Source organism: Pan troglodytes, chromosome 2, assembly GCF_028858775.2.
Source record: "Pan troglodytes isolate AG18354 chromosome 2, NHGRI_mPanTro3-v2.0_pri, whole genome shotgun sequence".
NCBI lineage: Eukaryota > Metazoa > Chordata > Mammalia > Primates > Hominidae > Pan > Pan troglodytes.
Window position 1 is genome coordinate 48,553,095 of NC_086015.1, and position 22,517 is coordinate 48,575,611.

At 44.5% G+C, this 22,517-nt stretch overlaps 1 protein-coding gene across 6 annotated transcripts; it reads left to right on the forward strand.

The window, feature by feature from the left end:
- The first annotated feature begins 213 nt into the window (after positions 1–213).
- On the forward strand, positions 214–22,461 carry ZKSCAN7 (zinc finger with KRAB and SCAN domains 7). Of its 6 annotated transcripts, none has more exons than XM_054680620.2 (6): positions 214–520; positions 1,970–2,510; positions 10,538–10,703; positions 12,974–13,065; positions 13,369–13,495; positions 22,351–22,461. In XM_054680620.2, the coding sequence occupies exons 2-6, from the start codon at positions 2,088–2,090 to the stop codon at positions 22,416–22,418; spliced, it is 876 nt and encodes a 291-aa protein (XP_054536595.1). In that variant the 5' UTR covers positions 214–520; positions 1,970–2,087; the 3' UTR covers positions 22,419–22,461. The 6 variants fall into 6 exon arrangements, with proteins under 6 accessions (XP_054536595.1, XP_016796350.1, XP_054536594.1 ...); XM_016940861.4 differs by lacking the exon at positions 22,351–22,461 and adding an exon at positions 14,983–17,219 and having other exon boundaries at positions 233–520; XM_054680619.2 differs by lacking the exon at positions 22,351–22,461 and adding an exon at positions 14,986–17,219 and having other exon boundaries at positions 233–520.
- Positions 22,462–22,517: the final 56 nt, after the last annotated feature.

The window sequence follows — 22,517 nt, forward strand, 5'->3', positions numbered from 1 at the left end:
CTGGAGGAGAAGGTGTAGAGCTGGGACGCGTCTGGATCCCCCGACTATGGCCTGAGAGCGGGATGTGAGTGGCCTGGGCCCTCGCGAGACCCCGACCCCGCCCGCGGCAGGTGGCCGGGCACAGCCGAGAAGAAAGCCCTGCCAGCTCTCCCGGGTGCGGGGACGCGCGCTCCCACCTTCGCAAACGAGACTTCCGGGATCCCGGAGGGGGCGGAAGTCGAGGCTTCTCTCCCTTCCGGCTCGGCCATTGTTTTTGGTCTAACGGGCAGTAGAGTGTCCGGCTTCGGTGCCGAGTGCCACCGCGAGTGGGCCGAGACGCGGAGGGAGGCGCGGCCGGAGCTCGGGTCGCCGACGCTGGCCAGGACCGCGCTTCTTCCCGGCGGCAGGCGGCGCGGTCCCCGTGACTCTCAGAAGCCGCCCAATGTAGAGCCGCTTCTTTGTCCCATACCCCTGACCATTCGTGCGTGGCACGGAGCCGGGTATCTGCGGGTACAGCGATGAACAGGGCAGACGTGGCCAGGTGAGCGGCGCTGCTGAAGCCTGGTTTAACACGAAAGGTAGATCGCTGTTTTCCCAGCTCTTGCAGTAGGAAACTGTATGAACTGTCATATTTGGGTCAGACCCAGGCTCAGAATCGCAAACGTGGAGCGTGACTTGGAAATGCAAAAATCCAATTGAGATTTTAAAGTGCTGAGCATTCGGAACACTATGGGAAGCAGGAGAATGGCCTGAACTTTCTACATATATGGGATCTTAGAGCAGAGTTTACAGATTATTTTCAAGTCCTTCTTTGTCTTTTTAAAGAGATTGAGACACAGGGATCTGGGACTCTTGGTGAACTGGAAGCACAGCACAGATGCCCTAGTTACCAGTAAGGTGCTGATTTTAAAACGTTCAAAGTTTTCCTCCACTTCAGTGTCAGCTAAATGTATCATATTCATTCATTTCCCAATTATGTGTGCCATGTGCACACGTGTACAAAGATGACTGGAAGTCAGCTCTGCCCTTTGTATCCTCCCAGAAAGCAGGGGAGACAGTCGTGTAAACCACTAACGATTACAGTGTGAGATGTGCTCTACTAGAGGTTTGAATGGAAAAGGTAGTTTGGGATCACTGAGACAATAACCACCTCTCTAAGCCTAGCGTGATCAGGAAGGCTTTCTAGGGGAGGTGCACTGAGTAAAAAAAGGTCTAGTATTTTCTGATTCCATTTGGTTCCTTTCCTTTGGTGGCCATGCAGCAGTTTGGAGGGTGAGAGTGGTGAGTTGTGCATAAACCAGTTAAAGGGTTATAGTGAGAGGTACACAAAGGGAAGCTACCAGCACTCTTCCTGATGGGGCAATCAGGAAAACCAAGAAAAAATTGCCTTTGTTCATGGTCTTGACAGACAAGTTTGTCAAAAGTTGAAGAAGAAAAATTCAAAGAAAGAGTATGTGTGGCTTCTAAGTGTGTCTCTAGAGCTTTAGCTCCAAACTTTCTTTATTTTGCATTTCTATCAGTAGAAGAGGTTTGATCACTTACTCCCTACATTGGTTTATTTGTAATTTAAACATGAATACTACTATACAAATTGTAATGCACATTATAAAACATACATTAAATAGGAGTTAAATAACTTAGTATTTTCTCTTGCACCCTTTGGGATAGCCTGCATTTCCCACATTGGAGACCATTGCTGTCTTTCTAGCATGGGTACTTGGGGTGAGTGGTAGAGGGTGTGACTGGTTGTGAAGGGGGTAAGGCCAGGTTGTGAAGGGCTGTGAATGCAAGGCATAGACATTTAGATTTTATCCTGTAGGTAATGGGAGCCACTGAAACTTTAAGAAGGGCATCATTTGGAGAGTTGCTTAGCAAGAATGCCTGGTTGTGTTCTTTTTTCCTGGAGCTTTGTTTTTTAACTCAGTGGAGGATTGTCATCAGCCTGGGGCTGAATACTTCAAGAACTCTGATTTCACTCTTGTTTCTGTAGGCAACACTACCATCACCCCTTTCTCCAACCCTGAAAAACAGTTCCTGAGACCTGAACTATAGACCATCATTTTAATCGGACCAACTGCAGCTGTAACAAGCTTCTCTTTGGGGTCACAATGACCACTGCAGGCAGGGGAAATTTAGGCCTCATCCCCAGGAGCACTGCTTTCCAGAAGCAAGAGGGGCGCCTGACTGTGAAGCAGGAGCCAGCGAACCAGACCTGGGGGCAGGGCAGCAGTCTCCAGAAGAACTATCCTCCTGTCTGCGAAATCTTCCGGCTACACTTCAGGCAATTATGTTACCACGAGATGTCTGGGCCGCAGGAAGCTTTGAGCCGGCTTCGGGAGCTCTGCCGCTGGTGGCTCATGCCAGAGGTGCACACCAAGGAGCAGATCCTGGAGCTGCTGGTGCTTGAGCAGTTCCTGAGCATCCTCCCTGGGGAGCTCCGGACCTGGGTGCAGCTGCATCACCCTGAGAGTGGTGAGGAGGCTGTGGCTGTGGTGGAGGATTTCCAGAGACACCTCAGTGGACCAGAGGAGGTGAGCAGTTGAGTCTAGAATGGCGGCCTGATGCTTCTCTAATGCTTGGGTTAGCCTAGGAATAGGCATTCTCCACTTCCCAGGCCCTAGGCCGGTTTGCCTTTAGGGTTCCTGAACTTGTCCTGTGGATAGAGGGAAAATAGTTTTGTGCTCCAAGCCATAAACACAAGTGCACATCCCAGCTAAGCTCTGTGATTCACCTTGTGAAATACTGTGTTCTGAGCCTAGCTTCATCCTGGAGATTCGCATGGTACTCCTGGCAGGCGGGGGATCTGCATGCTGGTTAGAATAGGGCGATCAGGGGAAGGCAGGCCTTTGGGTATGCTGATAATACGAGCCTTCATTTGAGACATTCTCTTTGCTCACTTCCTTGGACTTCTGAGAGTCAATTTTCTCTTTTCCTGCCTCTTTGATTCCTTGAAAGGTGACATTTTTGGGCCTTGTAATTATTTGTTCCTTTTGCTAGCTCTCCAAACCTAACTGGGATCTTTTTGCATCTTTAATTCTAATTTAAGTTTTCCCTATTTCCTGGAGTTCTTGCAAATGTAATACCAAGGTAATTTAAACTAGAGGGATAGTTGGGAAGAGTGAGCAGTAAGACACATTGGAAAATCTGGTTTCTAGGACCATAGAGCCAACTAGCTCTGTGCCCATGTGTTTCAGTCAGGGTTCAGCCAGAGAGGTAGAATCAGTAGGAGAGAGGGGTGTGTGTGTGTGTGTGTGTGGGCACGCGCACACATGCATGTGCATGTGTAAAGAGATTTATTGGTGGCTGGGCATGGTAGCTCACGCCTGTAATCCCAGCACTTTGGGAGGCCGAAGGGGGTGGATCACTTGAGGTCAGGAGTTTGAGACCAGCCTGGCCAACATGGCAAAGCCCCATTGCTACTAAAAATACAAAAATTTGCTAGGTAGGGTGGCATATACCTGTAATCTCAGCTACTGGGGAGGCTGAGGCAAAAGAATCACTTGAACCCAGGAGGCAGAGGTTGCAGTAAGCCAAGATCACGCCACTGCACTCCAGCCTGGGTGACAGAGCGAGACTTCATCTCAAAAAAAAAAAAAAAGAAAAGAAAAGAAAGAGAAATTTATTGCTAGTAAGTGGCTTACGTAATTGTGAGGCTGGCTAGGCAAGTCTGAAACCCATAGGCAGGCCATCGACAAGGGCAGCCCAAAACAGTGGCACAAGCTGAAGCTGCAGTGCACAGGTGGAATTTCTTCTTTCTTCTTTGTCCTTTCTTCTTTTTCCTCCTCCTCCTCCTTTTATTCTCTTTCTTCTTCTTTCTTCCTCGTCTGCTTTCTCCTTTCTTCTTCATCTTTTTTTTTTTTTTTTTTTTTTTTGGGTCTTGCTCTGTTGCCTAGGCCAGAATGCAGTGGCATGAACATGGCTCACTGCAAGCTCAGCCTCCTGGCTCAAGTGATCCTCCCACCTTAGCCTCCTGAGTAGCTGGTACCACAGTCATGTGCCACCACACCAGGCTAATTTTTTTATTGTAGACATGTGGTCTTGTTATGTTGCCCAGGCTTGTTCTTGAATTCCTGGCTTCAGATGATATTCTTGCCTTGGCCTCCCAAAGCACTGCGATTACAGGCATGAGCTACCACGCCTGGCCTGGAATTTCTTCTTCATGGAACTTTTAGCTTTGCTTTTAAGGGCTTACAACTGATTGAATCAGGCTCATGCATTCATCCGTTATCTAGTATAATCTCCCTTACTTAAACTTATTATGTACTTTAATCACATTTTAAAAATAGTTTACAGCAACACCTGGATTGATGTTTGATTAGTACCAAGTTGACACATCAAAAGATCATCACACCATGGATAAGTTAGTTCTTCCTAATGAGTTTCAAATTGTTCCCCTATAATAGAAGCAGGGTGAACTAGAGGTCCCCTCTACCCCTTTGTACTTTATCAGGGGAAAACAGTATAGAGAATTCCCCAAGTACCCAATATATCATTTTATTCAATGCTTTTTTTCCTAGAGAGTCTCACCCTATCGCCCAGACTAGAGTGTGGTGGCACAATCTTGGTTCACTGCAACCTCTGCCTCCTGGGCTCAAGTGATCCTCCCACCTCAGCTTCCCTAGTAGCTGGGACCATAGGTGTGAGCCACCACACCTGGCTAATTTTTGTGTTTTTAGTAGAGACGGGGTTTCACCATGTTGTCCAGGGTGGTCTTGAACTCCTGAGCTCAAGAAAGCCACCTGCCTCATCCTCCCAAAGTGCTGGAATTACAGGTGTGAGCCATCACACTCAGCCTATTCAATGCTTTTTAAAAAATGATTACATATCACTAGGGAATCAGTTCTAGTTGATCAGGATCCTGGGGCTAGACATTTTTCCAGGATTATTAGCAGTACACATTTGTCATTATCAACCATCATTTTCTTTGTGTAAACAAGTAAGCACATATGAGTAAATCAACCATCACAAGGGTCTAGAGAGCAGCTGGGCCAGCCATGGCAATGACAGGTGGCTGAAGACATATTTAGAGAACCATTTAGTGAGGGTGGCAGAAGGAAAATGTCCCTATTTCCTGCTTGGTTTTGCTTAAGAAGTTAATGCTTCCTCCATTAAAACTTTTAGTGCTTTATCCAGCTAGCCTCAGAAAAGGGTGACTGTTGAGTCACAACCCAAGAAAATGACTAACAGTTGACAGGTGAGGCAGCTGAATGCTCATGGCTCCAGCTTGGGTGTAGGGTCTTTGGAGTCCATTTCTTAATCTCCCACCACTGTCAGTGTTATGTTTTCTGACACGAAGACATAAGGGCAGGACTATCTTTCATCAGCAGGCGTTCAGAAAATGTTTACAGAATGGCTAAATGAATAAACAAGCTTTTCCATGGAAGTTTGCCAAGAGGAGATTAAGGAGGGTCCAGGTAAATTGGAGTCATTTTGCTTATCAGGAGCAAGCCACTTTATTGCTGCAGAAGGAGCATGTACATGTGTGCACATTGTGGCTGGGAAAGGTTTGTAGAGTGATCCCTGCTGGGCTGCAGAGTCATGCAACTTGCAGAATTCTTTTGTTTCCTGTATCTTTTTTTTTTTTTTTTTTTTTTTTTTGAGACAAAGTCTCACTCTGTTGCCCAGGCTGGAGTGCAGTGACACAATCTCAGCTCACTGCAAGCTCCGCCTCCTGGGTTCATGCCATTCTCCTGCCTCAGCCTCCTGAGTAGCTGGGACTACAGGCGCCTGCCACCACGCCCAGCTAATTTTTTGTATTTTTAGTAGAGACAGGGTTTCACCATGTTAGCCAGAATGGTTTCGATCTCCTGACCTCACGATCCTCCCGCCTCGTTCTCCCAAAGTGTTGGGATTACAGGCATGAGCCACCACGCCTGGCCTGTTTTCTGTATCTTTTTCCATCTCCTGCCAGGGTTACAAAACAGGCAGTGCAGTAATCATTATCTCCATTTGACAAGTGAAGTGAGCACATGTAGTAAGCATTCCCTTGCCCGAAAGATTTAGCTGAGGTGTGGTTGTTTCTGATTACCATCAAGTGTGAGGACCAGGATTTTCCATCTCCCTAGTTTCTAAGCCAACAGCTTTTCTCTAGGGTCTTGCTGTGGAATGCCATATTAGAATGAGGTTTTCATGTCTTCAAGGAAGGGAAACCTGTGATTCTGTATTAGTCTGTTTTCACACTGCTATAAAGAACTACCTGAGTAATTAAAAAGAAAAGAGGTTTAATTGGCCCACAGTTTCACAGGCTTAACAGGAAGCATGACTGGGAGGTCTCAGGAAATCTACAATCATGGCAGAAGGCAAAGAGGAAGCAAGGACCTTCTTCACATTGTGGCAGAAGAGAATGCAGGGGGAAGTGGCACATACTTTTAAATGATCAGATCTCATGAGAACCCACAAGAACACCAAGGGGAAATCCACCCCATGATCCAGTCATCTCCCACCAGGCCACTCCTCCAATTCGTTGTGAGATTTGAGTGGGAACACAAATCTAAACCACTATTATTCTGCCCCGGCCCCTCCCAAATCTCATGTTCTTTTCACATTGCAAAATACAATTATCCCTTCTCAACAGTCCCCCAGACTTAACTCATTTCAGCATTAACTCAAAAGTTCACAGTCCAAAGTCTCATCTGAGACAAGGTAAGTCCCTTCCACCTATGAGCCTGTAAAATCAAAAACTAGTTAGTTACTTCCAAGATACAATGGGGATATAGGCATTGGGTAAATGCTCCCATTCCAAATGGGAGAAATTGGCCAAAACAAAGGGGTTACATGTCCCATGCAAGTCCAAAACCAAGCAGGGCAGTCATTAAGTCATAAAGCTCCAAAATAATCTCCTTTGACTCCATGTCTCACATCCAGGGCATGCTGATGCAAGAGATCAGTTCCCAAGGCCTTGGGCATCCTGGCCCCTGTGGCTCTGCAGGGTATAGCCCCCATGGCTGCAGTCACCAACTGATATTGAGTGCCTGCGCCTTTTCCAGGCACATGGTGCAAGCTGTTTGTGGATTTACCATTCTGGGGTCTGGAGGATGGTGGCCCTCTTCTCACAGCTCCACTAGGGAATGCCTCAGCGAGACTGTGTGGGGGCTCCAACCTTGCATTTCCCCTTCACACTGCCTTAGTAGAGGTTTTTCCATGAGTTTTGCCCCTGCAGCAGACTTCTGCCTGGACATCCAGGTGTTTCCATATCTCCTCTGAAATCTAGGAGGAGATTCCCAAACCTCAACTCTTGCCTTCTGCACACCTGCAGGCCCAACAACATGTGAAAGCTGCCAGCTTGGGGCTTGCACCCTCTGAAGCCACAGCCTGAGCTATACCTTGGCCTCTTTTAGCCACAGCTGGAGCTGGAGTGGCTGGGACACAGGGGACCATGTCCTGAGGCTGCACAGAGCAGCTAGGCCCTGGGCCTGGCCCATGAAACCATTGTTTTCTCCTAGGCCTCCAGGCCTGTGATGAGAGGGGGCTGCTGTGAATGTCTCTAAAATGCCCTGGAGACGTTTTCCCCATTGTGTTGGCCATTAAAATTTGGCTCCTCTTTACTTATTCAAATTTCTGCAGCAGGCTTGAATTTCTCCCCAGAAAACGGGTTTTTCTTTTCTACCACATGGCCAGGCTACAAATTTTCCAAATTTTTATGCTCTGCTTCCTTTTTAAATATAAGTTCCAGTTTCAGATCTCTTTGTTCACAAATATGAGTGGACACTCTTAGAAACAGCCAGGTCACTTCTTGAATGCTTTGCTGCTTAGAAATTTCTTCTGCTAGAGGGCTAGGCGTGGTGGCTCATGCCTGTAATCCCAGCACTTTGGGAGGCTGAGGCAGGTGGATCACGAGGTCAGGAGATCCAGACCACGGTGAAACCCCATCTCTACTAAAAATACAAAAAATTAGCCAGGCATGGCGGTGGGTGCCTGTAGTCCCAGCTACTCGGGAGGCTGAGGCAGGAGAATGGCGTGAACCCGGGAGGCGGAGCTTGCAGTGAGCCAAGATCGCGCCACTGCACTCCAGCCTGGGCGACAGAGCGAGACTCCATCTCAAAAAACAAACAAACAAAAAAAAAAAGGAAATTTCTTCTACTAGATACCCTGAATCATTTCTCTCAAGTTCAAAGTTCCACAGATATCTAGAGCAGGGGCAAAATGCTGCTGGTCTCTTTGCTAAAGCATAGCAAGAATGACCTTTGCTCCAGTTCCCAATATGTTTTTCATCTCCATCTGAGACCACCTCAGCCTGGATTTAATTATCCATATCACTATCAGCATTTTAGTCAAAACCATTCAACAAGTGTCTAGGAAGTTCCAAACTTTCCCACATCTTCCTGTCTTCTTTTCAGCCCTCCAAACTGTTTCAGCCTCTGCCTGTTACCCAGTTCCAAAGTTGCTTCCACATTTTCAGGTATCTTTATAGCAGTGCCCCACTTTCCTGGTACCAATTTTCTATGTTAGTCCTTTTTCACACTGCTGTAAAGAACTACCTGAGATTAGGTAATTTATGAAGAAAAGAGGTTCAGTCGACTCACAGTTCTGCAGGCTTAACAGAAAGCATGAGTGGGAGGCCTCAGGAAACTTAAAATCATAGTGGAAGTTGAAGAGGAAGCAAGGATCCTCTTCACATTGTGGCAGGAAAGAGAGAGCACACAGAGGAAAGTGCCACACACTTTTAAACAATCAGATTTCATGAGAACTCACTATTACAAGAACAGCAAGGGGGAAATCGTCCCCCCCTACCCCCACCCCCATGATCCAGTCACCTCCCACCGGGCCCCTCCTCCAATTCAACATGAGATTTGGGTGGGGACAGAAATCCAAACCATATCAAAGTCCTAGATAATGAACAGGAACTTTACCAGGATTAAATTATTAGTGGATTACAAAGTTGAATTATCACAGTGCAGTAAGTTCTATCTTCTGCCAATACCCGGAGCTCCTGTATTGAAGAGCTGTGACTTCCATTTTAGAGAGTCTTTCAGTTTCAAAGAACCTTTCAGTAGGAGAGCTTGGGAACTACAGAATCCAGGGAGCCTGCTGGTCCTACCACTACACTGGTGAGATATATATTAAAGGAGAGAGTCCCTTAACATCTCAGCAGATGCAGCCTAATAGGGTGAATCCTGTGTGGTTTATTGAAGGAGAAGTTATTTTTACCTCATGCTGTGCTATGTACATACCAGAGCAAGTGAACTTTAAAATGTGCCTTATTTAGATAATATTTTAGGTTTTCTGCCCTACCTGCTGGTAAAAGGAGCAACCATGAGATTGTGAGGAGCTGGTTTGATGACAATAAGCAAGGGTTAGAAATAAAATGTCTATGTTCTGAGGTATTCTCAAGATCTCTACAGGTTAGTGTGTCTGATCTTATTTGGCTTTTAAAATATAAATTATTGGGGAGAAGTAGTACATATTGAAAACTGAGTTTGCAGATAACCTTAAAGTCTTTTAGCAAAATATCAACAGGAAGTCAGTCAGCAGATATTAATTGAACACCATTGTAGGGCTATATGTTGTTTTGGAGCTAGTGATCAAGACAAAAGTTCTTACCCTCAAAAAACTCACACTCTGTTGGGGAAACATAGACAATAAAGACGTAAGTAAGATTACTTAAAGATTAATACCTGCAATCTAGAAATTATAATTGGTTAATTGAGTCTGACTATCCCTGCTTTGTCATTGTGCTCAGAGAAAGCTTCTCTGAAGAGGAGATACTTTTGCTCAGAGAAATTGGAAAAGCTCTCCTGGTGTGCCAGCCACTGTTCTGGGTATTGCTTCAGCTGTTAGTGTCAGTAGCATTATTTGTGCACATCCACAAATCTTATCTTTTTTTACACTTATCTTTTTTTACCTCCTTTGTACTTCTTTTTTTGTTTGTTTGGTTTTTGTTTTTGTTTTTTTTGAGACGGAGTCTCGCTCTGTCACCCAGGCTAGAGTGCAGAGGCGTGATCTCGGCTCCCTGCAAACTCCACCTCCCAGGATCAAGTGATTCTCCTGCCTCAGCCTCCCAAGTAGCTGGGACTACAGCTGCGTGCCACCATGCCTGGCTAATTTTTTTGTACTTTTAGTAGAGACAGGATTTTGCCATGTTGGCTAGGCTGGTCTCGAACTCCTGACCTCAGGTGATCCACCCACCTCGGCCTCCAAAAGTGCTGGGATTACAGATGTGAGCCACTGCGCCTGGCCTATCCTTTGTACTTCTGATTGTTCCTTTCTGTCAGCTAAGGCCCTAGAGAATGTACTGAATTGCTCTCCTGGCTCCCTTTTTAAATGGTTCTTCATAAGAAAATATGTGTCTGAAGACCTGACACAGAGTGGAAATGGTTATAGAATCTGGTCCTCAAGCCCCTACCAAAAGGGTCAACAGAGGGATGGCAAGTAGAATTGCAAGCTTTAGATTCTGCTTTCACAGTTTTTTTCCCCCCAGTAGACTGTAGTGGTGGGGCTGGAAGGACACCCTGGCTCTTCTTTTCCCTGGCTTTCTTTCTGGAAGGGGCTGCTTAGAGGTTTTGGGTTCAGTACCTTCAAGGATGCTCTTTTGAACCCAATTGTATTTCCCTCTCTCTAGGTTTCAGCCCCAGCACAGAAACAGGAAATGCATTTTGAGGAGACAACAGCTCTGGGTACAACAAAGGAATCTCCTACATCACCCCTCAGTGGGGGCTCAGCCCCTGGAGCCCACCTGGAGCCTCCTTATGACCCAGGGACACACCACCTCCCCAATGGGGACTTCGGTACTTATCTCCCCAGCTTTGGCCTTAAGTCATGCCTCCCTTCTCTCCTCTGGAGTCTCCTTTCCTTTATCTGCCCATCTCCTACTCCATGGAATCCCTCATTGCTCTGCTGTCTGTCCTCCTTCCCTAGTGACCCTGTTTGTTCCTTTTGCTTATTCTCTAATCATTCGTGTAGTTAGTAAGTTTTCATCAAGGGCATGTCGTAGGAAAGGCACTGCCAGAGACCAGAGAGATGTAGTACATCTATTGTCACTGATTTCAAAGAGCTTGTTATCTAGGTGGTAGGATGAGTTAGTCATGTGTAAGAAGAGGCAACCTCATAAGATGCACATGAATGATATCTGTCGTCAAGCATTTGATCCTGTCACAAATGAGCAATGTGGGCATTGGAAAAAGTGATCACTGGGTAAAAAGCAAGATCATTATGGGCTGGAACTGGTAAGGGATGCTTCATGAAGGAGGTAGCAGAGTATTGGGCAGTAAAAATGGGGAAGAATTTTGAAGGGAAGAAAAAAGTAGCAGGCATGCCATTAGAAGACACAACAAAGACCCTAAGCTGGAGATTCCTTGAGCCCTGATTGAGGTGGAGTCAGGAAAGACTGTATTTGGGAACCTGGGCCTTGTTTGTACAGGACCTTGAGATTGAGGCAGGAAGATTTTGGGAGTCAGAGGATAATGTGTTAGAAATAGTATTTCAGGAGGATTACTCGGGCACAGGTGAGCATTATGGATTGAAGGGGAAGGAGCCTTAGTTAAAGGCTGGTGCGGTAGAATAGATGTGATTAATGCCTGAAGTGCAAAGAGGAACGGGCAAGGATAAAATTGAAAAATATTATCATGGAAACATCCGTGGGACTTGAGTTTGAAAGGAGAGGCAGGGGAATTAGAATGTTTTGGCCAATGATGGAATCATTGAGGGAAATTGAGAAATCTGAAAGAAAGGTGATAAGAACATTTTATTTATTTATTTAATGTTATTTATTTATTTTTTTTAAAGAGAGATAGGGTCTCACTCTGTCACCCAGGCTGGAGTGTAATGGCACGATCATAATAGCTCACTGTAGCCTTGAACTCCTGGGCTCAAGAAATCCTCCCACCATGGCCTCTTAGAACTACAAGCATGCCACCATGACCAGCTCTTTTTTTTTTTTTTTTAACTTTTTATAGAAATGGGGTCTCCTACTGGGAGCAGTGGCACACACACCTGTAATCCCAGCACTTTGGGAGGCTAAGGCAGGTGGATCACTTGAGGTCAGGAGTTTGAGACCAGCCTGGCCAACATGATGAATCCCTTCCTACTAAAATACAAAAATTAGCCAGGCGTAGTGGCAGGTACTTGTAATCCCAGCTACTCCAGAGGCTGAGGCATGAGAATTGCTTGAGCCTGGGAGGCAGAGGTTTCAGTGAGCCATGATCATGCCACTGCACTGCAGCAGAGTGAGACTCTGTCTCAAAACAAAAAGAGAGAGAGAGAGAAAGAGAAAAGAAAGAAAGAAAGGAAAGAAAGAAAGAAAAAGAGAAGAGAAGAGAAAAGAAAAGAAAGAGAGGGAGGGAGGGAGCAAAAGAAAAGAAAGGAAAGGAAAGGAAAAGAGGAGGGGAAGGGAAGGGAAGGGAAGAGTGAAGGAAGGGAAGGAAGGAAAGGGAGAAAAAGACAACCTTATGTTGTCCATGCTGGTCTTGAACTCCTAGCCTCAAGCCAGCCTCCCACCTTAGCCTAGAACATCCATCCATTCTAGACACTGAACTTAAAGTGTTGCAGGACACCCAAGTGAAATGTCCCATAGGCAACAGGAGGCATGTGGTAGGGGTCTAGGAGAGAAGTAAGAACTGTGAGAGCAGTATTAAAGCAATGAGAGTTGGTCAGATTGCTGACGGAAAGAACAAGGAAGCACTGGGGCCTGAGTTGCAAGGAGTGTCCATAATGAGAGGGCAGGAGCAGGCATGAGGAACCACAACTGTGAGGGGAAAATCAGGGCTGGCTGGTGCTAGGGAAGCCATGGGAGAGAGAGTGGCCAGAATAGCTTCCTTGAAAAAGGTTGAAGAGAGTGAGGGCTTGGAGGAACACCCAGTTCTCAGCTTGATCCGGGACCTTGTACTGTACCCTCCAGGGAAAATTCACACCACTCTTGGGATAATGCCTTATGGAAGAGGTTAAGAGTCAGTGTGTGTGGAGGTGCCTGGGTTCTCTTGAATCCACTTATTGGGAATATAGATCTTATGGGAGCCGGAAGCAGGGCTTGTCCCACTCATAGCTTTCTTTCCTCCCTCAGCTCAATGTACTTCTCCAGTTCCTACCCTTCCTCAAGTGGGGAACTCAGGAGACCAAGCAGGGGCAACTGTACTTCGGATGGTCAGGCCCCAGGTGAGCTTGGTTCTTGGTGTTTTTACCACGTCCCCATGAGTCTGGTCCAGGAATGGCTAGAGGTCTCACCCCCAGAACTCTGCCCCATCTAAGACTATTCCTGTGGCTCTCCTGCCTCATTGCTTCCCCTGGAGGTAATGGACTCTATCTTGCCCTGGACTTGTCCTTTTCGAGGTGTCATCTCAGCTCCTCTCTCCCATACTTTTGCCCACGAAGAGCCCACACCCTGTGCCCTTCGTACCCCTGATGACTCTGCCCTTCAGGCTGTGAATGTTCCTGAGCGATCGGAGCTTGTCATTCCAGGATACTGTGGCATATGAGGACCTATCTGTAGACTACACTCAGAAGAAATGGAAAGGTCTCACACTCAGTCAGAGAGCCCTGCAGTGGAACATGATGCCAGAAAATCACCATAGCATGGCCTCCTTGGGTAATGATTCTGTTTCCTAGTCACTTAAAGTCTGCATGCTGCACATTCTCTTTTCTATATTCCTTGTCTCTTTAAACTTTTTACCATGAAAATTTCCAAACATAGTTAAACTAGAGTGAATAATATAGGGACCCTTTCTGCATTCATCACTGAGATTCAACAGTGATCAGCATACTCTTCACCTCATTATGAATTGATATAGTGTGGTTTAGGTAGGGCTTCTTAGTTGTAAGGAACAGAGAGCCACTCAAGTTATTTTAAGTAAGGAGCTCTGAGTCATAGGCTTAAAGGAATGAGAACCTGGAAGAAACTGATGAGCTAGACCAGACTGTGGGAAGCAGGGCCTTGACCCTGGGAGCCTGAGCAGCAAAAGCAAATGCATGTTGATGCCTGTGTTCCAGTGTGAATGTAATGCAGCTGCTCGCAGTGTATCTGTTTTCTCTCTGCTTGTACTCCTCCTGCTGCCCATTTTCTTCACTGTGAATCTTTTGTCCTTTTCATAGCTCTTTTAATTGTACTTTCTGTTCTTTTATACTTGTTGCTTGCTGTGTTTCCTAATGGCTTGGCTTCTCTCCATGTGCCACTTCAGCTTCCATTGCTACTCATAAGTGCCTTAATTTTGCCCTACCTCCAGTTCCAAATTTCCTCAGAGATGGACTTCCATTGCTATAGCCATTACCCATCATCTCATTTGGGCACAGGGGTTTGGCCCAGGCCTCAGCAGAGGCTGAAGCCTAACCTACAGATAGACCCTTCAGTCTAGTACCTGGTGCCAGTCCAATCACCTGTGGCCCATCGTGGGATGCTCAGGGTCACTTGGCACCAAGCATGTTTGCCTAAGCATCCCTCTCTGCAAACACTGGGGCAGAACAGTTTCCTGAAAGGGCTTCTTGGAAGGGCAGATCCTGTGGTTGATGAGTTTAGGGCAGTCTTTTTACTGTCCTATCATGTAAGATCTGTTCTTTTTGTACACTTTCCTTATCATACCTCCATAATATAAATTTCCAGTCAATTCACTCTCATTTTTTTCCCTGTCTCTTTCTTATGTTTGGCTTGAGGTATTTGCCAGCCTCCTCTCTCCCAACATGTTTTCTGAGAACAATGGAACCATGCAATGTTATGGTTGGAAGGGATCTTAGAGTTCATCACTTTACTAAGGAGACATAGCACGAGAGTAACTTCTGTAAGATCACAGCACGCTTTGCAATCCAATTTTTTGCTTTCCAATGGCCCTTCTGACTTGGTTGTGCTGGCTTAGTATCTTTTTTCCACCTGTCTTCACAGACCACCTTCCCCTTCCTTGTTTTCCTGTCCCTAGGGAAAAAAATTGAGCTATTAATATTTCCCATTTTGCTCTTGTTCTCAATGTGTCATCTCATTTCTTAATCATAATGTGACTTTTTTTCAGGTATGTTAGCTCTTAATGATTCTCTTTCTTAAACAGGATAAGAAATGGGTAAAAGTTGTTGTCTTCTTTCTTTGGGCAGCAGGTGAGAACATGATGAAGGGTTCAGAGTTAACTCCAAAGCAGGAAATTTTTAAAGGATCAGAGTCATCTAACAGGACATCAGGGGGACTCTTTGGGGTGGTTCCTGGGGCAGCAGAGACTGGAGATGTTTGTGAAGATACTTTGAAGGAGTTAGAAGGACAAACCTCAGATGAAGAAGGGAGCAGACTAGAAAATGATTTCTTGGAAATAACAGATGAAGATAAGAAAAAATCCACAAAAGACAGATATGACAAATATAAGGAAGTTGGGGAACATCCACCTCTGTCTTCCAGTCCTGTTGAACATGAAGGAGTTTTAAAGGGACAGAAATCCTATCGATGTGATGAATGTGGCAAAGCTTTCAATCGGAGTTCTCACCTTATTGGCCATCAGAGAATCCACACTGGAGAGAAACCCTATGAGTGTAATGAGTGTGGGAAGACCTTCAGGCAAACCTCCCAGCTCATTGTTCATCTCAGAACCCACACAGGGGAAAAACCCTATGAATGCAGTGAGTGTGGAAAGGCCTATAGGCACAGCTCCCATCTCATTCAACACCAGAGACTCCATAATGGGGAGAAACCCTATAAATGTAATGAATGTGCAAAAGCCTTTACTCAGAGTTCCCGACTCATTGACCACCAGAGAACCCATACTGGGGAGAAACCTTATGAATGCAATGAGTGTGGAGAGGCATTCATTCGAAGCAAAAGTCTTGCTCGACATCAGGTCCTGCACACTGGTAAGAAACCTTACAAATGCAATGAGTGTGGGAGAGCATTCTGTTCCAATAGAAATCTCATTGACCATCAGAGAATCCACACTGGGGAGAAGCCTTATGAGTGTAGTGAATGTGGCAAAGCCTTCAGTCGGAGTAAATGTCTTATTCGACATCAGAGCCTCCACACTGGGGAAAAGCCATACAAATGTAGTGAATGTGGGAAAGCCTTCAATCAGAACTCTCAACTCATTGAGCATGAGCGAATTCATACTGGAGAAAAACCTTTTGAATGTAGCGAGTGTGGTAAGGCATTTGGTCTGAGTAAATGTCTTATTCGGCACCAGAGACTTCACACAGGTGAAAAGCCCTATAAATGCAATGAGTGTGGAAAATCCTTCAATCAAAACTCACACCTTATTATACACCAGAGAATTCACACTGGTGAGAAACCCTATGAATGTAATGAGTGTGGGAAGGTATTCAGTTATAGCTCCAGCCTTATGGTACATCAGAGAACCCATACTGGGGAAAAACCCTATAAATGCAATGATTGTGGGAAAGCTTTTAGTGACAGCTCACAGCTTATTGTACACCAGAGAGTCCACACCGGAGAGAAACCTTATGAATGTAGTGAATGTGGGAAAGCCTTTAGTCAGCGTTCCACTTTTAATCACCACCAGCGAACTCACACTGGAGAGAAGTCCTCAGGTCTGGCTTGGTCAGTTTCTTAAGGTATGGTTCTCTGAGACAGAGAGCAAGGACCTTTGAGTTAAGCTGTCTTTATAAGCAGGATACTCATAGTGGTTTCCCGGAGCCAGTAGTCACAGTGGACCATTCCCTACTTGCTTTTCCTTGGATCACTAAGGTGGGAGAGTAGGAGTAACTTATTCCAGTTCTTACCCATTATTAGGAAGGTAAGGACTATACATGTCATTGAATTGTAGGTTTCCTTTTTTTTTCTTTACTTTTAAATTTTAACTTTTAAAATCTATTTCATTTCTTAGTTATGCATCTCATAATCAGACTCCATGCTTTTTAAAGACAGAGATAATATCTTCTCTATTCTATTCTACTTCCTCCATTTCACCATTTATACAAAGTCATTCAAAAAGGCTGATTCATGCCTTCCTGCCTCTTGGCTATGGCCCTCCCCATCTACTCTTTAAACTTTAATCTATAGCCTTTCATCAGTTTTGTTCCCTATCTAGAAAACATTTTCTTCTGTTTCCTAATCTTTGTCCCTCACAATTTTTGAAATCCATCTCATCACTGAAATACTTTCTTCTTCAAGTACTTTTTAATTTTTCTTCAACTTCTCTTGATTTGACCTCAGTGCTTTGAATTCACTGGTGCTACAATATGTAACTGTTGTTAATTGCCTTGTAAATTTTGCGTGTCTGTATACTTTTATACCAACTTATTATAGGCTCTTTGAGGTCAGGTATGTATTTCTTTCCCATATAGATAGTATTTTGTACATACCAGTTGTTAAATAAATAATTTTTAAAATCTCAGCTCTCACATTGAATTATCCTTAAAGTATGCACGATCTTTCTCCCCTCCCCAGCTGGACCAGCTGCTTCTAAAGATGGAAGTCCATCTCATCATAGAATATCACATACAGAGGTCTTACTGATATCTTTTACATATACTCCTGGAAGTCTTACTACTGTTACTTCAGCCTCAAAATGCGAATGGATTTTGTGCGTGTGTGTGTGTGTATGCAAAAGAGAGAGTGTGTGTGTGTGTGTGTGAATGTGTGTGTATCTAGGTATGGGGTTGGGCAGTCATATCCCACTGATACGGACTTTCCCCTACATGCTGATTCTAGTTCTGAATTTGCTGACTGTACCCTGCTTCCTAAATCAACAGATTAAGAACTGTGTCAGCTGGGTGCAGTGGCTCACGCCTGTAATCCCAGCACTTTGGGAGGCTGAGACAGGTGGATCACGAGGTCAGGAGATCGAGACCATCCTGGCTAACACGGTGAAACTCCGTCTTTACTAAAAAATACAAAAAATTAGCCAGGCATGGTGGGGGGCGCCTGTACTCCCAGCTATTCGGGAGGCTGAGGCAGGAGAATGGCATGATCCTGGGAGGCAGAGCTTGCAGTGAGCCAAGATCGCGCCACTCCACTCCAGCCTGGGCAACAGAGCGAGACTCTTGTCTCAAAAAAAAAAAAAAAAAAAAAAAAAAAAGAACTGTGTCAAAATTTACTGCACCGAAGACTTGACTTTCATAGCAGTGGTACAGATTATTGAAAATCCAGCTAGTAGCATTCCCTGATGCTTGGAATTCACTATGACGAGGCTTGTGGCAAGATAATAGATTCACAGGAATCTGTTTTCCTTATCGACTAGTCCTATCTACCTACAACTGCCATCTTAATTTAAAGATGAGAGCTGTACCCTTAATTATCATAATTGTCTTCTTGACCATCTTTTCATTCCCCGAAGACATAAGAAAAGAAATCTCAGAAGATTTTCTCTCCTTCTGCCATCACATGTCAGTCCATGAGCTTGAACAACTTTTCCCTTCCACCCTTGCAATATGGCCCAGATCTGGGGGACGTTTGCCTCTGTTGTCCACCTCCTTCTCTTTCCATCCCCTAAACTTAATAGGTTTAGAGGATCCGCAGCGTGACAGAGTAGAGGAGGAGGCTAGAGGAGCCATGCGAGTTATATAATCTGGAGGGGAGATTTTTTTGAGGTGTGGTGTATGTTTTAACATAGAAGAAAGGGTGGAGTTGAGGCATAAGAAAATAAGATTAGATGTGATTCTAGGGACATATCTCAGGCAAGTTTAGAAAGAATAATAGGAATCCTGAAAACATTGAACCCAGGACAGAACTGAAAATTTGCCACTTATGAATATATATTTTAAATTTGTTTTCAACTTTATATTTAGTATGTGTTTCCATTTTCCTTTAGAAGATATGCAGATAGGACTTTTTCATTGTTTTAGTTTGGAAGCTCCCAGATCCCAGGGACAAGCCCAACCCTATATGAGCACATGGGTCCAGCCCTCTACCCTGAGCTGGACATTTCTGGTTAAGTCTTCAATAGAACGTTCCTGCTCATTGGATGTTGCAGTTTTACCTTCTGGTTCTTGTCTGCTCATCGCCTACCACACTAACCCTCTAGAGGTTGGGAACCTGCACTATTCATAACTAAGGTGGGAATAGTAGGGAAAAAAGAGTAGATGTAGGGAATTCTACACCAGTGTGTGCCTTGACATCCTTAAAAGCCTGAGGCTTTTGAATGGAGGAAAATTGGCTGCATTTGAAAGCCATACCTCAAATTCTATTGGTTACTGCTAGCATAAACTTAAAAAAAATTAAATCTGGATTGTTATGTTGCTGAATTATTTTTAGTTTTAATGGTTTTTTAGTTTCATTTTCTAGGTATATAATAAATTAATGGCTCCTTTAGCTTTAAATTTTCTTTTTTTTCTTGGAGACAGGGTCTCACTTTCTTACCCAGGCTGGAGTACAGTGATGTGATCATGGCTTACTGCAGCCTCAACTTTCCAGGCTCAGGTGATTCTCCCACTTCAGCCTCCCAAGTAGCTGGGACTACAGGTGCATGCCACCATGCCCAGCTAATTTTTTGGTATTTTTTGTAAAGATGGGTTTTCACCATGTTGCCCAGGCTGGTCTTGAACTCCTGGGCTCAAGCGGTCCGCCTGTCTTGGCCTACCAAAGTGCTGAGATTACAGGTGTGAGCTGGCCTTATTTTCAATCTTATGCCACTTATGTTGTGCATTAGCAAGAACTTCCAAAAATGTTGAGTAGTAGATAACAGGTCTTCTATGTCTTGTTCTAAAATCTCAGGAGGGATGTTTTTAGTATTTCACATTTTCATTTGCGTTCATTGTTGGATATTGATAAATATTCTGTTGCATTTAGGAAGTTTCCTTCTAATATTATTTCTAGAGGAAGCAGGGTAATATAGTGGTTAACAACACAGGTTTGGGGTGGGCACAGTGGCATGTGCCTGTAATCCCAGCACTTTGGGAGGCTGAGGCAGGTGGATCACTTGAGGTCAGGAGTTCAAGACCAGACTGGCCAACATGGCAAAACCCCATCTCTATTAAAAATATAAAAATTGGCCAGGTGTGGTGGCAGGCACCTGTAATCCCAGCTACTTGGAAGGCTGAGGCAGGAGAATTGCTTGAACCTGGGAGGTGGAGACTGCAGTGAGCCAAGATCTCACCATTATACTCCAGCCTGGGTGACAAGAGCAAGACTTCATCTCAAAAGAAAAACAAAACAAAACAAAACGATCAAACAAAAAACATGTCTGTGCCCAGCAACCTAGGTTCAAATTCTGGGTCCAGTCAGGTGTGGTGGCTCACACCTGTAATCCCAGCGTTTTGGGAGGTGAAGGCAGGAGGATCACTTGAGGTCAGGAGTTTGAGACCAGCCTGGGCAACACGTCAAGACCCTGTCCCTAAATAAATAAAAAAAATATTAGTTGGGTGTATTGGTGCATGCCTTTAGTCCTAGGTACTCAGGAGACTGAGGCAGGAGGATTGCCCGAGCCTGGGAGGTCGTGGCTCCAGTGAGCTATCATTGCACCACTGCAATCTAGCCTAGGCAATAGAGTGAGACCCTGTCTTAAAAAATAATCTGCATGTCCACCACTTTGTTAGGTGTGTAACTGTGGGAAAATCACCTAGCTTTCCTGTGTCTCAGCTCTTCCGTCTCTAAAGTGGAGCTACTTCATAGGGTTGCGAGAATTAAATTAGTCAGTATGTGTAAGGTACTTAAAACAGTGATTGACACATAGTATACACTATAATAAAAGTTTTATTAGGAATAGTTGCTAAGTTTTATCAAGTTATAAAAAATCTAAAAGTTCCCAAATAATTGAAATTTTCTTGTATTCCTGGGATAAATCTATTTTATTTATTTATTTAGAGACAGAGTTTCACTCTTGTTGCCCAGGCTGGAGTGCAATGGCACGATCTCGGCTCACTGCAACCTCCGCCTCCCAGGTTCAAGCAATTCTCTTGCCTCAGCCTCCTGAGTAGCTGGGATTACAGGCATGTGCCACCATGCCAGGCTAATTTTTGTATTTTTAGTAGAGACAGGGTTTCTCCATGCTGGTCAGGCTGGTCTCGAATTCCTGACCTCAGGTGATCCGCCAGCCTCCGCCTCCCAAAGTGCTGGGATTACAGGCATGAGCCACTGCGCCCAGCCTTATTATTATTATTATTTTTTAAAGTTCAGAAGTAGATTCAATTTGCCAATATTTTGCTGGCTGTGCAAAATGAATTTGGAAGTTTTTTTCTTTTATTACTCTGGAACAGTGTACGTAATATAGCAGTTATTCCTTAAAGGCTAGCTAGAAATGACGCATTCTGATATATATATAATTTTTTTTTCCCTGGTGTTTGGATGTGGCAGTAGCATCCTTGCAGTTTTTTTCAATGGTTTTGTTCTTCAGGTTTTCTATTTCTGTGTAAATTTTTCTAATATGTATCTGGAAATCATATTTACTATTCTGTCAAACATTGGCATAAAGTTACACCTAGTATTCTGTAAGATTCTTTTCCTCTGTTCTGTATATGTAATTGACCTCCTTTCCCATATATAGTCATATCCACAGGGAATTGGTTCCAGGATGCCCCTATCTCAGATATCAAAGCCCTCAGATGCTCCTTTACAGTCAGTCAGCCCTCCATATCCTCGGAATATGTGGATGCGGAACCCAAGAATACAGGGGGCCAACTGTATGATGTTTTACATTTTGGTTTCCCTTCAGTTTTTTTTTACTTTCAGGATTACCAAAGGCAGTGTATCTTGTTTCTCTTTTTGAATTTCATTTCTCTTGACTTTTTTTTTCATATGTTCTTTTACTGCCTTAAGTTGCCAAGGCTTTGCATTGCCTTCACATACATTTGCTTTTTCCTCATTAGTGAATGACAAGGGCTTTCCAGTCCTGATATTTGTCTGCAGATAGGGAAATGGATTTCCCTTTACATTCCAAGTAGGTGCTATTAAAACTGTCCCTGTAGATCTGAAGCTAAAAGGTTAGTTGTAAATTTATGTAACTATGCACTTCAGCAGTAGAGAATTTTACTTTACAAAATTAGCTTCAATTTTGCTAAGCTGGTTGAAAATTTTTCACTCAGGGCCAACTTTTATATCTAGCTTTCTTTTTGGCTCAGCCTCCAGGCTAGTTATCCAGTGGAGCCTCCTTCCAAGTTCTCTGCCTCATTGGAAATAGCTTGGTTGTGAAAGAACTGAATGTGGAAAACCCTTCAGTCACAAGTCATTACTCCACATTGGAAACAAAATCTTTTTTTTTTTTTTAAGTGACAGGGTCTTACTCTGTCACCCAGACTGGAGTGCAGTGGTATGCTCATGGCTTACTGCAACCTCAACTTCCTAGGTTCAAGGGATCTTTGCACCTCAGCCTCCTGAGAGTTAGGACTACAGGCGCATGTTACCATACCTGGCTAATTTTTAAAAAAATTTTTATAGAGACAGGAGTCTTACTATGTTGCCTAGAGTAGACTTGAACCCTTGGCCTCAAGCAACCCTCCTGCTTTGGCCTCCCAAAGTGCTGGGATTACAGGTGTGAGCCACCATGCCCAGCCCAAATAACCAATTCTTTTTGTTTGTTTGTTTGTTTTTAGGAATGGTTGCTTTCAACATTTTCCAGGTTGTGAAAGGTTTGCCACGATTCTCAGGGGTGTGGTTCTAAGCTGCATCAGTGGAACAAATACAAAATGCTGTCCTCCTCCCAGGCTGGAAGGCAGTGCACTTTCTCCTCTTAACAGCCAGACTAGCAGGTGAGGAGTCA

Bases quoted from the DNA above. Each gene is read 5' to 3' on its own strand.
- ZKSCAN7 (XM_016940861.4), top strand. From the start codon at position 2,088: ATGACCACTGCAGGCAGGGGAAATTTAGGCCTCATCCCCAGGAGCACT. The intron at 10,704-12,973 runs GTACTTATCTCC...TTCCTCCCTCAG, and splicing joins CCTCCCCAATGGGGACTTCG to CTCAATGTACTTCTCCAGTT. The intron at 13,066-13,368 runs GTGAGCTTGGTT...TTGTCATTCCAG, and splicing joins TTCGGATGGTCAGGCCCCAG to GATACTGTGGCATATGAGGA.